Source organism: Lipophrys pholis, assembly GCF_963383615.2.
Source record: "Lipophrys pholis genome assembly, chromosome: 12".
Taxonomy (NCBI): domain Eukaryota; kingdom Metazoa; phylum Chordata; class Actinopteri; order Blenniiformes; family Blenniidae; genus Lipophrys; species Lipophrys pholis.
In genome coordinates, this window is record NC_137641.1 from 22276553 (window position 1) to 22292084 (window position 15532).

Here is a 15532-nt window from a genome sequence, read left to right on the forward strand (position 1 = left end):
TAAATCAAACACAAACTTGACAAAGTTATAATGAATCATGATGAACTTTGCTATGTTTACAGTAGGAGGTAAAGGAACAGGATGAATACAATTGTATCAGGGCATGTCATCCTTATGTGTAATGTTTTACACAGAGCCTGTGTCAGTTATAAAGATAGTAGCAGACATGTGCCCTTTGTAGTTCTTGGAAAAAGTAACTATGATATGTCAAAACATTACAGCAAAGCCAAACAATGGTAGAGACACCCACGCTCATCACCACACAAATAAAGGTGATATTAATATACAATTATAAAGCAGTTTTTCCTAGGTCAGCTCGAGCTTGTAAAAGAAAAAACAAAAAATAATGTCTTGATATAGTTCTTTGAGATGTGCAAACATTTATCTCAGAGCAGGCAATGCCTCAGCGTTAAAGCAAAATGACGTGTGTGTATGTGTGTGTGTGTGTGTGTGTGTGTGTGTGTGTGTGTGTGTGTGTGTGTGTGTGTGTGTGTGTGTGTGTGTGTGTGTGTGTGTGTGTGTGTGTGTGTGTGTGTGTGTATTATATCAATTTGTGAGGTAATTTTGATATTTGTACGAGTAAGTAATGTTAGTTATGAATCTGTAATGAGAGTTGTTAGTTGAATTTGTGTGCACAGAGAATTGTGTAACCTCTGCATATCAATATGTGCATGGGTAATAAGATCTGAACTAAAAGTTTACTTCTTTTTTTCAAGCTTGGGCTCATATTTTGTGGTCTGTACTGTGTCTACTTCATTATACATTCTTCATAATTTTAACTAGCATTATAGGAATGTTAAACAGTTGGAGAAGAGTGGAGAAGAGGACTTGTATAAATCAAGCTTGGTGTGACACGCATAAAAATTGTCTTTTGCCAAAACACACATTTTGATATGCACAAACATATGACAGTGGTGTAGTGTTAGCACATTTTCCAGATATCTCGAGACCTCCAGCTTCAGGTCCGGGTTTTGGTGGCATTTCTGTGCAGAGTTTGCATGTTCTACATGTGCAAGAGTAGGTTTTCTCTGGGTGCTATAGTGTTTCTTCACACAATCCAAAAAGATGTGTTTGGGACAGGCTAGTCTCTCTGTTTTGACCAATAATGGACTGGTAAATTAGTCGGCTGGGATTGGCTCCTTACCCATGACGAGCCCCTAAATTGGAGGGAGGTCATGGAGAAGATGGGTAGAAGGGCACACAAATGTGTTTACACAAAGACACATTTTTATGTGTGCACACAAATCTGCGTAGGCACAGAACTCAGTAGGCACGAAGAAATCAAATTCCAGACACACATGATACACTCCACAAAACGCCAGGAGGTGGTTCTGGATCCCAGACTTGGACTTACTGCTTTAAATATGCAAGTGGCAGCAAAGCAGGAGAGGAAGTGACTGAAAATTCATGCATGTGACTGAAACCAATTCAATATTTTCTTTTCCAACTGATTATTATTTTTATTATTATTTTTTGCCTTGTGGAGTATTTATTACTCTCCACGTGGTGTATCGTCACTGTGGCACGAGTCTGGAGACAGCTGTGGGCGGGGCTCACCGTGAGTCAGCCCTCCTCTGCCCCGCCCTCCTCCCGATCATACCCACTTTCGGAGATGCTCCCTCACTGACTGCACGGCTGAGCTGCCCCGTGCGCCCGGTGTTTGTAATATGGCATCCCGGTAAAGCAGTGAGAGACACATCGGAGTCACAACGGCTCAGCCACGGAGAGTCAGATTGAAAAGTCCCGCCAGCTGCAGGTAGGTCACTTCCTAATACTCCTGTTATCATCAGGTCCTCTGAGACTGAACCCAGTGTGTAATGCAATGAAACTAAAGAAGTGACTGGAAAGTGTAATAACAAACCGGATGGATTCAGATTTGCTTGGTCGACAGATGTCTGGCATTTATTGTTCAAGTCAAACTTTATTATTGAGTTTCTGAAAGTGTAGGAGGATGGTGATGCTGAAGTGCAACTTGTGTCAGGAGGTTTGCCACGTTTTCTCATTCGGTGTCACTTCGGGAGAGGCTCTGTTGGCCTTTATAGCATCAAGCTGATCAACTCAGTACAGATTACCATGTTCGTTGCCTGCAGCTTACTGACTATTTCCACTGTCTGTCCTGCAATAGCTTTATATAGCCTCATCAGTGCTGGGCCCTGCATGCTGATTACTGCTCTATAAGGCCACACAGCCTCAGGAACGCTTCCTATGGGGTTTGTTTTAAAACCTTTTGAAGCAGTGCATTGCCTCTTTCTGTCTTTTGAAAGTAGATTAGTCATGATGAGGCTGTATTGAAGAGTAAAGTTGATTTGTTTCCAACATGCACCGAGTTACAAAGTTAGTTTCTCAACATGTTTGTTAGAAACTCACTGGACTCGTGATCAAGTTTACTTGTACAATTTAACGTAATCCCACATAGCTCTGTTATAAATTCTACCTTTAGAGACAGACTTCAGAGTGGTCACACTTGAATTACATATTTATAGCTGAGGTGGCAGATTGCCATGACATTGAACTTGATGTTACTACGGGTGTTAATTATATATGACTCTCAAATTAACATACATGAAAAAGGTGTAATATTAGGAACAGTATGAAATAGAGCAATATCACCAACCACTGAATCATAATACCAAACTTCAAGTAGGATTATCATCCTTTTAATTAATGATGTCAACAAAATGAGAAGATCCGTAATCTATGGCCTACCTACTCAAGCTGCGTCAGACTGAACGATGATTGTCAATCAACAATCGTGTTTTATTTCCATTTCTTTTTATAAATTTTCAGCAAATTATGACCAGTTGAATTTGCAACGCTGGGTGAATGATTTTCTAGTGTGGAAACATTTCTGGAAATGTCCTCTAACAGAAACAATTGAGTAAGACCTGCATGACTTCCTCATTTTGAGCGGTCCTCTTTCAGTCCAGGAGTTGCAGGTTTAAGAGCACCTTCAATGGCAGCCACCTCAATTGGCGTGTGTGAACGTGCCTGACAAAGTAAAGCACACTGGGGGCTGGTTGTTCAGTGGAAAGTGCCAAATAGGTGAAATCCATTTAGCATCTTTTTAAAGCCTCCATAAAATAGTATATTTTGGACTATGTCAGTCAATTAATGATCTTGCAATCATGTTCCAAAAAAATTAAATGAATGGAATAAATATGTGAATTATGTGAAAAGCGTTCCAAAATATTTGTGACACCTATCTGGCTTTTGGTAGTTTACATTCTATTAATTGAACGTGCAAAGATGTGCTATGTTGATTCTTCTCTTCACAAACTTTTCAAACCGGGATCAAATTCGCACACCTGGTAGACTTGGAAAAAAATATAACGCTAGAATTAAAGCTTGTATTATGATAGCAGTAAATGAAATGATAACAGAGTTTTTGTTGGAGGTGTGGGCAGTAATCTGCTATCGAACTAATGTTTTTAAGGATTAAAATATATTCAAGGGTGCAGATTCATTGAAGTCTCTCGTTTGGATCCTTTTGGGAGCAATTTCATTGTTGTGACAACGGTTCAGCAGCTTCATGTTCTGTGTCTTGTTTTCTGTTGCACCATGCTCTGTTTTTCTATCCATCCATCTTCTAGTATACCTGCCTTCTCCCACTCAGTGTCACTGCCCTTATTTTCTCTTTTAAGAAACAAAAGAGCTTCCTAGAAAGGTGCCTGTATCCAAACCTGGCTTTTTACACTACCATGGAAATGTTTAGGTTCTTCCAAGAAAGGCTTTGCAGTCAATATTTTTGATTAAACATTTTCTTCTGTCACATTTTGCATACGCCTCCACTCATGCCGTGATGGTTAATTAATGAAGCTGCAATTTCATTCTATCATTGTCTGATACAATGTCAATAAGTAATTGTTACTCAAGGAACTAGTTTAGTTGCGCTAAACCTGCTAACCTAGTCTGTGAATATGTGTGGCCTCGCCTCATTCTGGGACAAAATACGGAAGGGTACAAACAAGCCTGCGGTTTTAGCAAGGTCACTTCTCCCCTGAGAAAATGTATTTGTCATTCTCTACCATATACAGTAGGACTTTGCAGAAAATTGCTGAGGAAACACTGTGTACTCTGTGTACTTATTCTGTCACAGAGAATACATATTGGTTGTTAGAATCAGGACTGTTCAGCTGTGTGACTCGGATCAACACATGCCTCTGTGCAATCATGAGAAGTTGGGATTGTGTTGTTTGGGACGTAATCTGATGTGACAACCTTCTGGTGATGCATGGACTGTAAAATATCCATATTCTTCTTGTCTTCTTGTTCTTGTCTACAGTACATTCATGAATCTTCTCTGGGGCTTTTTTCTTCTCCTGGATAACTAATATCCCCTGTCTCTCCTCAGCACATGTCCAGACCATCTCTCGCTTTATCTCTAAACTGCTCAACGCTAATCTGAGTGTAGAGGCCTTAGCAGAATGACAACTTCATATGTTTTGATTGTCACGTACTTGGAAGGGATGCGAAATCAACATTACTAGGCATTTATCTCTGTGGTGTTTGCTTACCTAAAAGCACAGCAGCAACTTGACATTTATTCGTTGTGTTCGCAGAAATTCTGAGAAATAGTTTTAGTCACGATCCTGAAAAAACAAAACACTTCGACTACTCTGAATACCTTCCATTATTTGGATACCTACAATATTGTTGCTTCTTCACATGAATTTAAGGTATGCATGCATTTTTGGTGTAAATAATACAATATTGCAGCATGCAGCAAATTGTAGTATGTATGCTATGAGGGCCACACATAGATGACATATGTATCTATAGCCAGACACATTCACTCCTGCTGAGAATCTATTCAGTACAGCCCAGATAAATTGAAAACCATTGTTATCTGTGAGGAAAACGATTCGCCTGTTGGCCAGCACTTTCCCAGCTTAGCAGCTTATTCAGTTTGGGCTCCTGGTTACGTAAGACGGCTATATGCAGCAGGAAGCTAATCCATCCAGTGCTTTGATCTTAATGCCAATTATCAGATCATGGTGACGTTTTTGAAATTAAGGCACATTAAAGAGGAGCAGGTAGCAGTCACTCGCCGAAAGATTTTCAAGATTGTAATGAAAGTGGGATGACTTTAAAGCAATATGCCTTAACTGCAACGCGAGAAAATCTTCAAGCCATTTTAGTTGTATGTCATGAAATTATTAACAGTTATACACAGTATTAGGTTTAGTGCACTGAAAAAAGAAAACTTAAGTTAATGACTTAGATTAAGTTGGAAGAACTTGATTCATTTAGATGTTACCAGTTGAAGCATTTCAATTAAGTTGGTCCAACTATTTCCAACTATTTTTGTTTTTTGAGTCTTTGCCTGTTGGAACCTGATTGAGGCTTTTATTATCTTTTTCATCTACCACATAAGCTTTGAAATCATCACGGAGCCCCTGTGTGTGCTGCTTAGTTCACTGTTAATGTTTCAAACAGAATGGTCATGAAACAAAATGCACAGCAAGGCGTCGCTTGTGCCGTGTTTTGTGGTGCTGGTGACAGGGCAGCAGAGAACCAGACAAGGCACATGAGAAAAATATCATGGTAATGAAACAATGCTTCTAAACACAATGGTTGAATTTGATGTCAAGCTTTTATGGAGGTGGGTTGACCTCTCTTTACAAATAACATTTATCAAACAATTGGTGATAGAAAATCTTATTGCATTTTTTCATTTTTTTTAAGGTTCCATTTCAGGATGCATTTCCTTGGATTCTGCTTTGTTGCATGCAAATTGTATTAGGGACATCTATTTTCAGAGCCTGATGTTTTATGTGTGAGGTTCATCTGTTATCATTCATTTGGACAGAATGATATTTAATTCAAAAACCTCCATAAAACAGTAAGAATGTGAAATTGCATGTATCAAACCGTGAGTATTTCAATGTCCTTGTGGGGGGAAATAGGTTAAAATATCAACGTGTCAAAACTTGAGCTGATAACAACAGCCCATCAGAAATCAGAAGAGAGAGCGCTTGTGAGCAATTTTTTGCTGATGCAACATGAGCGCTGTTGTCAATTTAGCTTTTATATTCACCCCACCTCCTCTCCTCTCCATCCCCACGGATTTAGAGCTAAAAGGTCATGTGGAGTAATAACTTACACATCTGCACATGGCTATGCAAATACAGATTTCCAAGTCAAGCTGGTCGCCAGCAGCGCAAGCCATCCTCCTGCTGTGTGCATCTCTGTTTTTCAGGCAAAGGCTTGAACTCGGGTTACGCAATCAGCTGTGCCGCATGTGCCAGCTGGTAGAGGTAGAAATGGAGAGGATGTTTTTTTAATCCTTAGTGAGCCGGCACACAGTCTATGTGAATACTGTTTTCAACCATTTTATTACACCCGAATCTTTATTCAGATTTTCTTCTTTCATGTTTACTCTAACAGTTTTATTGTATGGCAGGCTATTGCACAGATCGATTTGATAATGTTTTCTTCCACTAGCTGTTCACTTGGGGACGCCATCATCTTTGTTGTCTGTTTCTAACTGTGCCGTCTGGGCTGTTGAAATATTTTCTCTTGCACATCAGCCGAGATGGGACCCAATTTAAAAAAAAAAAAAAAGCCGGTCATCTGCCGAGGGCAGGTTTTGTAATCATGCAGGCATGCCATGTACAGGATATGCATTGAACATCACGAATCAATTAAAACACACAGATCAGACATTCCCCCCCATCCTGACCGTTCTGTTCTTTATCCCTCCCTCCAACAGCTGAGGCTTTGTGGTGCCATGATGAGGAAAGCTGGAATGATCCTGCTGTTGTTGTTGCTGATCTCCATGACACATGCAGAGCGGACGCGTGAGTGTTTATGGCTTAACTTGAAGCACCAATTAAACTGTTCACTTGTGACCAGGAAACAGACCAGGTAACAGATTGACACATTGTTACCAGTAAAGAACATGGCCTCTTATCTCCTTGTGTGCTTTACATCATTTTGGTTGACTGTTGACACTTGAAGCGTGAGTAAGAGCAGAATTAGTAATAGGTCATACGCAACAGTGTCGTTTTTCTGTAGATGTGTCACATGAGAGGTTTTCTATATTTGTCAGAAGCCACATTTAGTAAGTGATGTAATATTCTTTTCTGATTTACTTTTATATGCTGCCTCTCTTTAGGCTCCAGCCTTCCAGGGAAACCTGCCCTGACCAGATGTCGTTCACCCGAAAAAGAGACCTTCACCTGCTGGTGGGAGCCGGGCTCTGATGGAGGACTGCCCACGACCTATGCGTTGTACTATCGCAAGGAAAAGTAATATTCTTTTTTTTTATATATATTATATTAACACATTCACTTCATTTTGTAAATTTTTCTTTTCATTTATTTACTAACAGCCACTAGAAAAGGGACATTAATTGGGTTTCAATGAATCTGAAATGTTTCCTGTTTTCAGAGAAGTTGGGTTGTTCAGTGAGAGAATATCTCACCAGTGTAGCTGACACACACACTCTCCACACACTCATAGTCTCACGGTGGCTGCATGACATTTTTGTAGTTCACGCTATGGCTAGGTGTAGAAAGAGGTAGATTCTGAAGGATTATATGGTTGTGATTATCCAACGTTGACGGTCAAAGCAGCGAGGCAGAGAAGGAGGAGAAGGGATTTTTGTCCAACTGCCCAACTTAATTCTCTGCATCAGCAAGGATAGATGGATTAGGAGGTTGATGAAGACTGGAGAAGGGCAAAGTTGAGGATGTCAGATGATTAAACATTAGGTATAAATACATATAATGGGTTGTAATATTGCTAATGTTGCAGAGGAAAAAACTGTTCTTATACTCTTATCAAATGAGCTGCTGTTCACTTTTCCAGCTCAAACACTCAACATGACATGTGTTTTATCGGCTTCAATCATAGATATGTTCATGTTTCGGTGGTGACCCAGAGGTTGCCACACATCAAGCTTGTGTCTGAAAGGTTGAGCTTCAAATCCCAGAGAGGGTTGCACAAGGAAAGGTGTAAAACTGGAAATTACAAAACGAGAAGGCCTTTATTATGAAAAAGCTGTAAATGGACATACTTGTAAAATACTTCGCATTACCTCATCTCCCAGTCATACGTATAAAAATGTCCTAAAAATGTTTGAAGGTCACCATTGTTATGAAAGCAGTGACATTTTAATAGTTGTGTGACTGTCATTGAATAAACAGTCAGAATGTTGTGTGTCTGCTTAAATGCAGGTGTTCATCTATTTAGTGGTGCAATGATGCCATCACATGGTCACCTTTCAAAAAACTGATTCATGTATTGTAATTCCAGCTATTTCCTTTTACAGTGTTACAGCCAATAACAAAATGCTTGTGCTTGTATATCTCCTGATAGCATTGTCCATTTATACTCTCAGTTCTGCACGAAGTCATTATTTTAACTGAAGGAATACTTTAGTGTGCAGCAGCAACAAGCAAACACGGTTAAATGTATGTGCTGTTCAACAAGTCACCCTCTGCTTCCCTTTATTTCTTTTAAGAAGTAACTTTAGCAATGGATGAGGGTGAATATAAGTACTAAGTATAAGTACTCAGGGAATTGTTCAGTAAAGATTTAAAGCTGCTATTTATGTGAAGTACCCATTTATAACTTCTAGATAATGTTAAGTTGTCAGCTTCAAAATACACAAGTATCAACACAGCAACAACACACAGAATGCTGATGACAAAAACAGGCTAAATTAGGGTGTAGGGAATAGAAAGGACAACATGCAAGTTTCATCTTGAAACAGTGTTTAGATATACTTTCTGCTTGCACTGAAACAGTGCAGTACTATGGTAATGTATGCATATAGTTAAATGCTGCGCCTCTGCCTCTTTTGCAGCTCTGAGACGGTGCACGAATGTCCCGACTACCACACAGCCGGGAAGAACTCCTGCTTTTTTAACAAGAACGACACGTCCATCTGGGTCAACTACAACATCACAGTGGTAGCCTCTAACTCGCTGGGCAGCACCTTCTCTGACCCTGTGGACGTAGACGTAGTCTACATAGGTAAGGGGAATTTGGATGACGGTGGTACTCTGGGAGAATGGGGGACTTTTGATTAGTGGATGTCACTGAAAAAAAAACCTAGGTTCATTTTTACATGCAGTTGTACAGTGGCATTGTATTTACCCACCCTCGAGCTGAAATGGCTCGCTGAATCTTGGGGCAGGAGCATCTACAAAGCACAGCAATTCGCTACCACGACACTGGTGTCAAATTACGAGCTTGGCTTCCAATGGTGGTTTTCAGGAAGTTGGTTAGTTATAGAAATCTGTATTGTTTGTGTGTACATCAATAGCATATAAGCCCCTTTAAGTCCTGACAAAATCCTTGTAATTAACTTCCTTGATGCAGCTCAAAGGGTTCAACAAAACTATCAATGATTAATGACCCTGATGAATATTTTCCATTTTGGCCAAACTCCACATGTGCAAATAAAACCCCCCTTGCCACTTCAACCTTTATTTTGTTGAATACACTACAAAAACACTACAGTCGACATGGTCACTTGTATTTATTTTATGTGAAGTTCATGTGCACTGTTCGACTGCTAAAAATATTCCCAAAGAGCACCAGATATGTTTTAATCCATGTCTAGAAATACTCTCCAAACTGCTCTATTTCCTCCTCGCTGAGGGATGGTCCTAAACTGTACGGCGCCCAGCTGTTTTCGAAAATTGCTCTGCCTTTTGACAAATGACAAATTATCTTTGTGACCCATTTTAAGAGCGGGAACAAATGGGGCTTGGAAACGAGTGCCACAGACAGGTTATGAAAATCTAAAAGTTTAGAAGGACACTCATTTTGAGTAAATCCAGCTGTCGCTGTCATTTCCAGGGCAAATATATCTAACAATAAATATAAATACTGGACCATTGATATTAGCTCCTACTTCATATTATGTAACAGTTTGAGCTTGAAGCGACTCAACTGAAACATCTCTTAATTTATTTTTCATTACTCGATGGGCTTATCAGACCTAAGCTGTGTCTATTCGTCATTATTGTCAAACACAGTCAACAGCCATTTTATTAAATACTCCTTGAGGTGAACCCCCTTTCAGATCTGCCGTAATTATTTGTGGCACAGATTCACCAATGTGCTGGAAGCGTCCCTCATAGAATTTAGTCCATATTGACATGATAGCAGTTGACAGTTGCTCCAAATTTGTCGGCTGCACATGGATGATATGAATGTCCCATTCCACCAGTTCCCAAACCGTGACTGTGGAGGCCATTGGAGAAAAGTAAATCATGGTAGTGTTCAAGAAACCAGTTTGATAAGATTTGAGCTTCGTGACATGATGTGTTCAAGTGATGCTCAGTTTATTCCCAGGTGCTCAAAGTCTGCCAAACAATATCCGCCACTCCATTACATCACCAGCAGCAGCCTGACACATTGATACAAGGCAGGATGGATCTGTGCTTTAATGTTGTTTACACCAAAGTCTGAACCTGCCGTCTGACTATTGGTGGAGCAATTGAGTCGTTACACCAGGCAAAGTGTTTTCAATTTCCTATTGTGAAATTTTGGTGAACCAGTGAGAGCTGCAGCCTCAGTTTCCTGTTTTCACAAGACACAAGTGACACCCAAGAGTGGTCTGACACTGTAGCCCATCAGCTTCAAGGTTCACCTTGTTGCATACCTTTGAATTCCTGTTGGCTTTCTATCATTTTGAACCAGTCTCTTCTGACTTCTGGCATTAAAAGGTAATTTTGACCGAGAGAACTCCCTGTATATTTTCTCTCTATTTTTTTTAAACTTATTTTCTGTAAACCCAACAGATGATTGTGCATGAAACTCTCTGTAGATCAGCAGTTGTTTCCGAAACACTCCCGTCTGTTACCGACAATCCAGTCATTTTCGAAGTGCTTTAAACCACCTTTGCTCCTTATTCTCATGCTCAATTTGAACTTGATGTTGAGTTGCTGCCATGCAATTGGCTGAATTTTGTATATGTAATCAATAAAGTGGCTGGTCGGTTTATCTCCAAGAGGAAAAGTACGAGTCTAAATATTTATCCCCACCCTGCCATTAGACATGCTGTATGTCATCAGATACTGTGAAGGTCACTGTCCATTAAATATATTGCCATAATGCTAAAGCCAGCTGTCACCACCACAGTTGGCATCAAGAGTGTTGCTCTGTGGAAACATCATTAGTCACTTGGATTTCAATTTTTTTTAATTATTATTATTTTCTTAAACCCATGCAAGACAATGTGTCTCTTCCTCCCCAGTGAAGCCAAATCCTCCAGAAAAGGTTGCAGTGACCGTATTGGAGGACAAAGGTTGGCCCTTCCTTCGAGTGTCGTGGGAACCGCCACATAAGGCTGACACCCGCTCTGGCTGGATCACTCTCATCTATGAGCTTCGTGTCAAGTTAGAGGGGGAAGAGGAATGGGAGGTACGGAAATTGTTTTAGTGTCTGCGTGAACAACTAAACTAAAACTAAAATATTCACTGACAGATTCACAGAATGTGATTTGATGTGTCTCCGATAGAGATGGGTGGATTTCAACATCATTCCTATTTAACTTTTTTTTATTATTTCATTAAAATACACACATAAAGTTAAAGGTCTAATAGTAGCAAAGCTTCATGTAAAAAATCTATGAGCTTTTTCAATAGTGATATTTTTCAGTATTCATATTGTCCGTTTTATTGATTCCCAATACCATCAACCAATAATAATATATTCTACTGCTGGGAAAATACAGTAGATCCAGTAATTTCCGTAAAATATGTATACAGAATTCAGAGTTATTCAGGCGAAGTTCACTATTCTGCTATTCCTTTTCAAAACACGTTCATTTTACATTTTATTTTATTGTCCAGTGTGCTGATTAGGTAGCTTGAACCCCCCAAAAGGTAGAAAAAATAAAAAATAACAAAAGAGGATACATGAACCTTGCTCTCCACCCCATTTGGCAAGCACACTTCGATATCCTATCCATTAATACCTTAATGGATAAGAAACTAACTTGTCTCCATTACGTGTGTTTGTCCCTCTAGGTGCACCTCGCCGGCCAGCAGAAGATGTTTAACATTTTCAGCCTGCGGTCAGGTGGCGCTTACCTCATTCAGGTGCGCTGTAAGCCCGATCATGGCTTTTGGAGTGAATGGAGTTCCACATCCCACGTCGAAGTTCCTGACTGTAAGATGTCCACCAACTTTAATTTTTCCGACATGAATTTCATTTGTTGATAATGCATTCCACTGGTCACAGGTCTTAAAAAGATGGAATAATCTAAAATGTGTATTGAAACAGGAAATCATGAAGATAAGTGACCTTGGCTTTATCCTTCTTTAGAAGAAGGATGACATTTATTCAAATAAAACATGTTAGGAACAATAATGGAACCTTAATATTGAGATTGTTAGACGGTAAGTTTTTACATCAAGATATGAGTATGTGTATGATGGATTTTATACATGATGACGGTTGAAAGGTGAAAATAAATGTATTTTCCAAAATGTGAAATCTTATTTTAAAATATTCATTAAATGTCGAAAGCCAGAATTATTGCCCTACTAAAATACTTATGAAAAAGATTTTATGTCTTTTTCAAGCACTCAAATTTTATGGCTTTTTTTTTCTTTTTTTCTTCTTCTTCTTCTTTTTCCAGATTTCCAACGGGAAAGGTCGGTGTGGGTCCTCATTATGGTTTTTTCTGCCTTCATCTTTCTATTCCTCACGTGGTTGATGCATATAAATAGCCACAGGTAAGAATGATAATTAAAAAAATCACTCGACTTTGCAATTTCTTTAACTGTGGAGAATTACTTATAAGCATCAGTGTTTGTTTTGCTGTGATAAACAAATGGATATATTTTCTTTGGGAGAAATGTTTACCTTTATGTTTAGTTCAAGACAAAAATTATTAAGAAAAAACTAGTTTTGTTATGAGTACCTTGAACTCCTGTTGACATCAAACTGCTGCTCACTAATCTTGACATTTGTTTTCTATTTTGTTATGGGTGCAGTCTGAAACACTGGATTCTGCCACCAATCCCTGGACCTAAAATCAAAGGATTCGATGAGCAGCTTCTCAAGGTAAAGCAGCAGCATAATGACCAATGTCTTGATATACACTATAACTCTCTTACTCCTACAAATTACTATTTCTCCCATTAATTGTTTCTAATTGGTAAATGTGACTCTCTCCCTGTAGAATGGCAAGTCTGAGGACGTCTTCAGCGCACTGGTGTTGTCTGATTTCCCTCCGACTGCACCTTGGAACTGTGAGGACTTGTTGGTTGAATATTTAGAGGTTTATATCCCAGATGAGCAGGAAAGCATGCTGGAAGAAAGCAAGGATCTACACAACGGGTGCCTTAAATCTGATGGCTCCACATCAGACAGCGACTCTGGCCGGGGCAGCTGCGACAGTCACACCCTCCTGATGGATAAGTGTGCAAAAGAGGACAGACACCCATCGGATCTGGCGGGCAGTCAAATGAGGAATGATGCACTTCGGCACAAGGCAACCTGGGAAAAAGAGGCAGAGACATATTCTCATGGAGTTAGCCCTGATGTGTGTAGTGGCAGGGTGAAGACCTGGCCTTCTGTGTTTTCTCCGCTGCCCCAGTACAGCTTATGCCCACTTGAGACGTCCAGGCAGCACTGCGTTTCTGACACTCTGTTCCCCTCAGACTCCTTACCCCACAGCCTCTCTCAGCCTGGCCACAGCGGCAAAGATGGGTCAAATCACTGGAAGTTTGGCTCCAACAACAAGCATCCTCATCTGCTCTGTCCCCAGGCAGAGGAGCGGCAGCAGCTACAGGCCTACAGCGAAGCCAACATCTCTACCATTGGCCTTAAAGAACCATCTGCCAGCCTACAGGTGCCTGCTGCCGGATCTACAGAGTACGTTGAAGTCCAAAGGGTCAATGAGGAGAATATGGTGCTTCTTCATCCAGTTCCTTCAGGCCATGACCACAGAAAAGGCTCCACCCAGATTTTCCAGGGGGAGGAGTACAGCAAGGTGAAGTGTTTGGGTAAAGACAATGTGCTGCTGCTGGAGAGACAGGTCATGGAAGAACAGGCGGATGTGTTCGCTTGTGAAAACCAGGAAGGAAATGGAGCTGCAGAGACCTACCATACATCATCTAGCAACACTCAGAAGCCAACCTGCATTTATTCCACCCTGCATGCCCAGGAAGAAGAGGCCACAGCAGGGACTGGCTATATTGACACTGCCAGCATGTTCACCCTGCCCTCTTACTAGGTGATTAAATAGCCAATAAGGCCAGACAACAGATGTCGAACGCTAATGTTGTGAGAGGCAAACATTAGACCAGGACTTGGACAAACATTCTTGTATATGGCCGGACCGTGTACAATTTAGTTGTTTGTTATTTAAAAAAAATATATCCGTATATATGAATTTGCACCATTGACCAGACAAAAAGTCCTCAGTCAGTTGCAAGATTCACATCCACAGGGCTGGCCCTACCGATACTGTCCAGCCAAAACCAAAATCACCAACAACGGGATGACTTCTTCAAACAAAGACTGCAAAGGGGATATTTATTTTTAATATGTATTTTCGAAATATTCCATATATTTTTTTTTCTAGTTTTGTCATCCAAAAAATATTTTAATGCATTAAAAAATGTATTCTGTTGCAATGCAGTGACCCAGTTGACTTGAAGGTCTGAAATAATTTAGCAGAAGGAGTTTGTTTTTGTTTTTTTCGAATTCATTTCACACGAGGTCATTTAAATTAAACTGTACAATCTGTCATAAATGATCTTTGGCAGGCACGTGAACTTTGCAGAGTAAGTCATCATATGTTTTGCTTTGTTAGATTGTTTGGTATAACTGCAGCATTTTCTTTTCTTCCATCAAGCAGTTAAAGAAAATGGATGAAGGAATGGACAGACTTTCATTTAAGGTTGTTTGCTATTTATTGTATATGTGTGTATAGAAACACAGAGATTAAGAAAACTGAGAAAGTTAGAATGTATCATTCTATTTTTGATCCAGAGACTATTTTCTTTTGGTGTATGCAGACGTAACTTTTGGAATGGAATGCTTGCCATAATAAACATGTTTATAATAAATATCTGAGATGCAGTAATGAAATGAGATTATCTTTTTCTAAGATTTTGTTTCTTTTACATGAAATTGTAACATAAAATAGTACACTTCCTTTCATACATTTCAAATATAATTAATTGAACCATACATCTTACAATATCGCACTTTTTTTTTTCTTAAGTATTTTTAATCCTCAAACTCGTGAAAAAATTCAATGTTTTATATTTAAAAAGTCCATATAAAAAAGAAAATCAAATAAAGATCGAAGTCATTTGTTCCATTCATGCTTTTTTTTTTTTTTTTTTTAGAAATTCAAACATTTCCAATGCTGGGCTGCCTTTGTGGCTTAAAATGGTTAATGTTTTCCAAAGTATCACTTCTGTTTTAAAATGTGATTTATTGAACAAACTTTTACATATTTTATTGAATGTATTAGATTATTGGTTTCCAAAGTGTGCCAAGATGAGCTTCAGCCCTATCGCAGCCGCCTCAACTCATGCTGTAGATACTT

General features: G+C 39.5%; 1 protein-coding gene across 1 annotated transcript; it reads left to right on the forward strand.

Annotated features, from left to right (window-relative positions):
• Nucleotides 1–1598: 1598 nt before the first annotated feature.
• On the forward strand, nt 1599–15297 carry prlra (prolactin receptor a). Its single transcript, XM_080476323.1, has 9 exons — nt 1599–1756; nt 6713–6800; nt 7118–7250; nt 8813–8982; nt 11216–11382; nt 11991–12132; nt 12605–12701; nt 12963–13032; nt 13151–15297. Exons 2-9 carry the CDS (start codon nt 6731–6733, stop codon nt 14204–14206), a joined length of 1905 nt encoding a protein of 634 aa, XP_080332449.1. The 5' UTR covers nt 1599–1756; nt 6713–6730; the 3' UTR covers nt 14207–15297.
• The last annotated feature ends 235 nt before the right edge of the window (nt 15298–15532 follow it).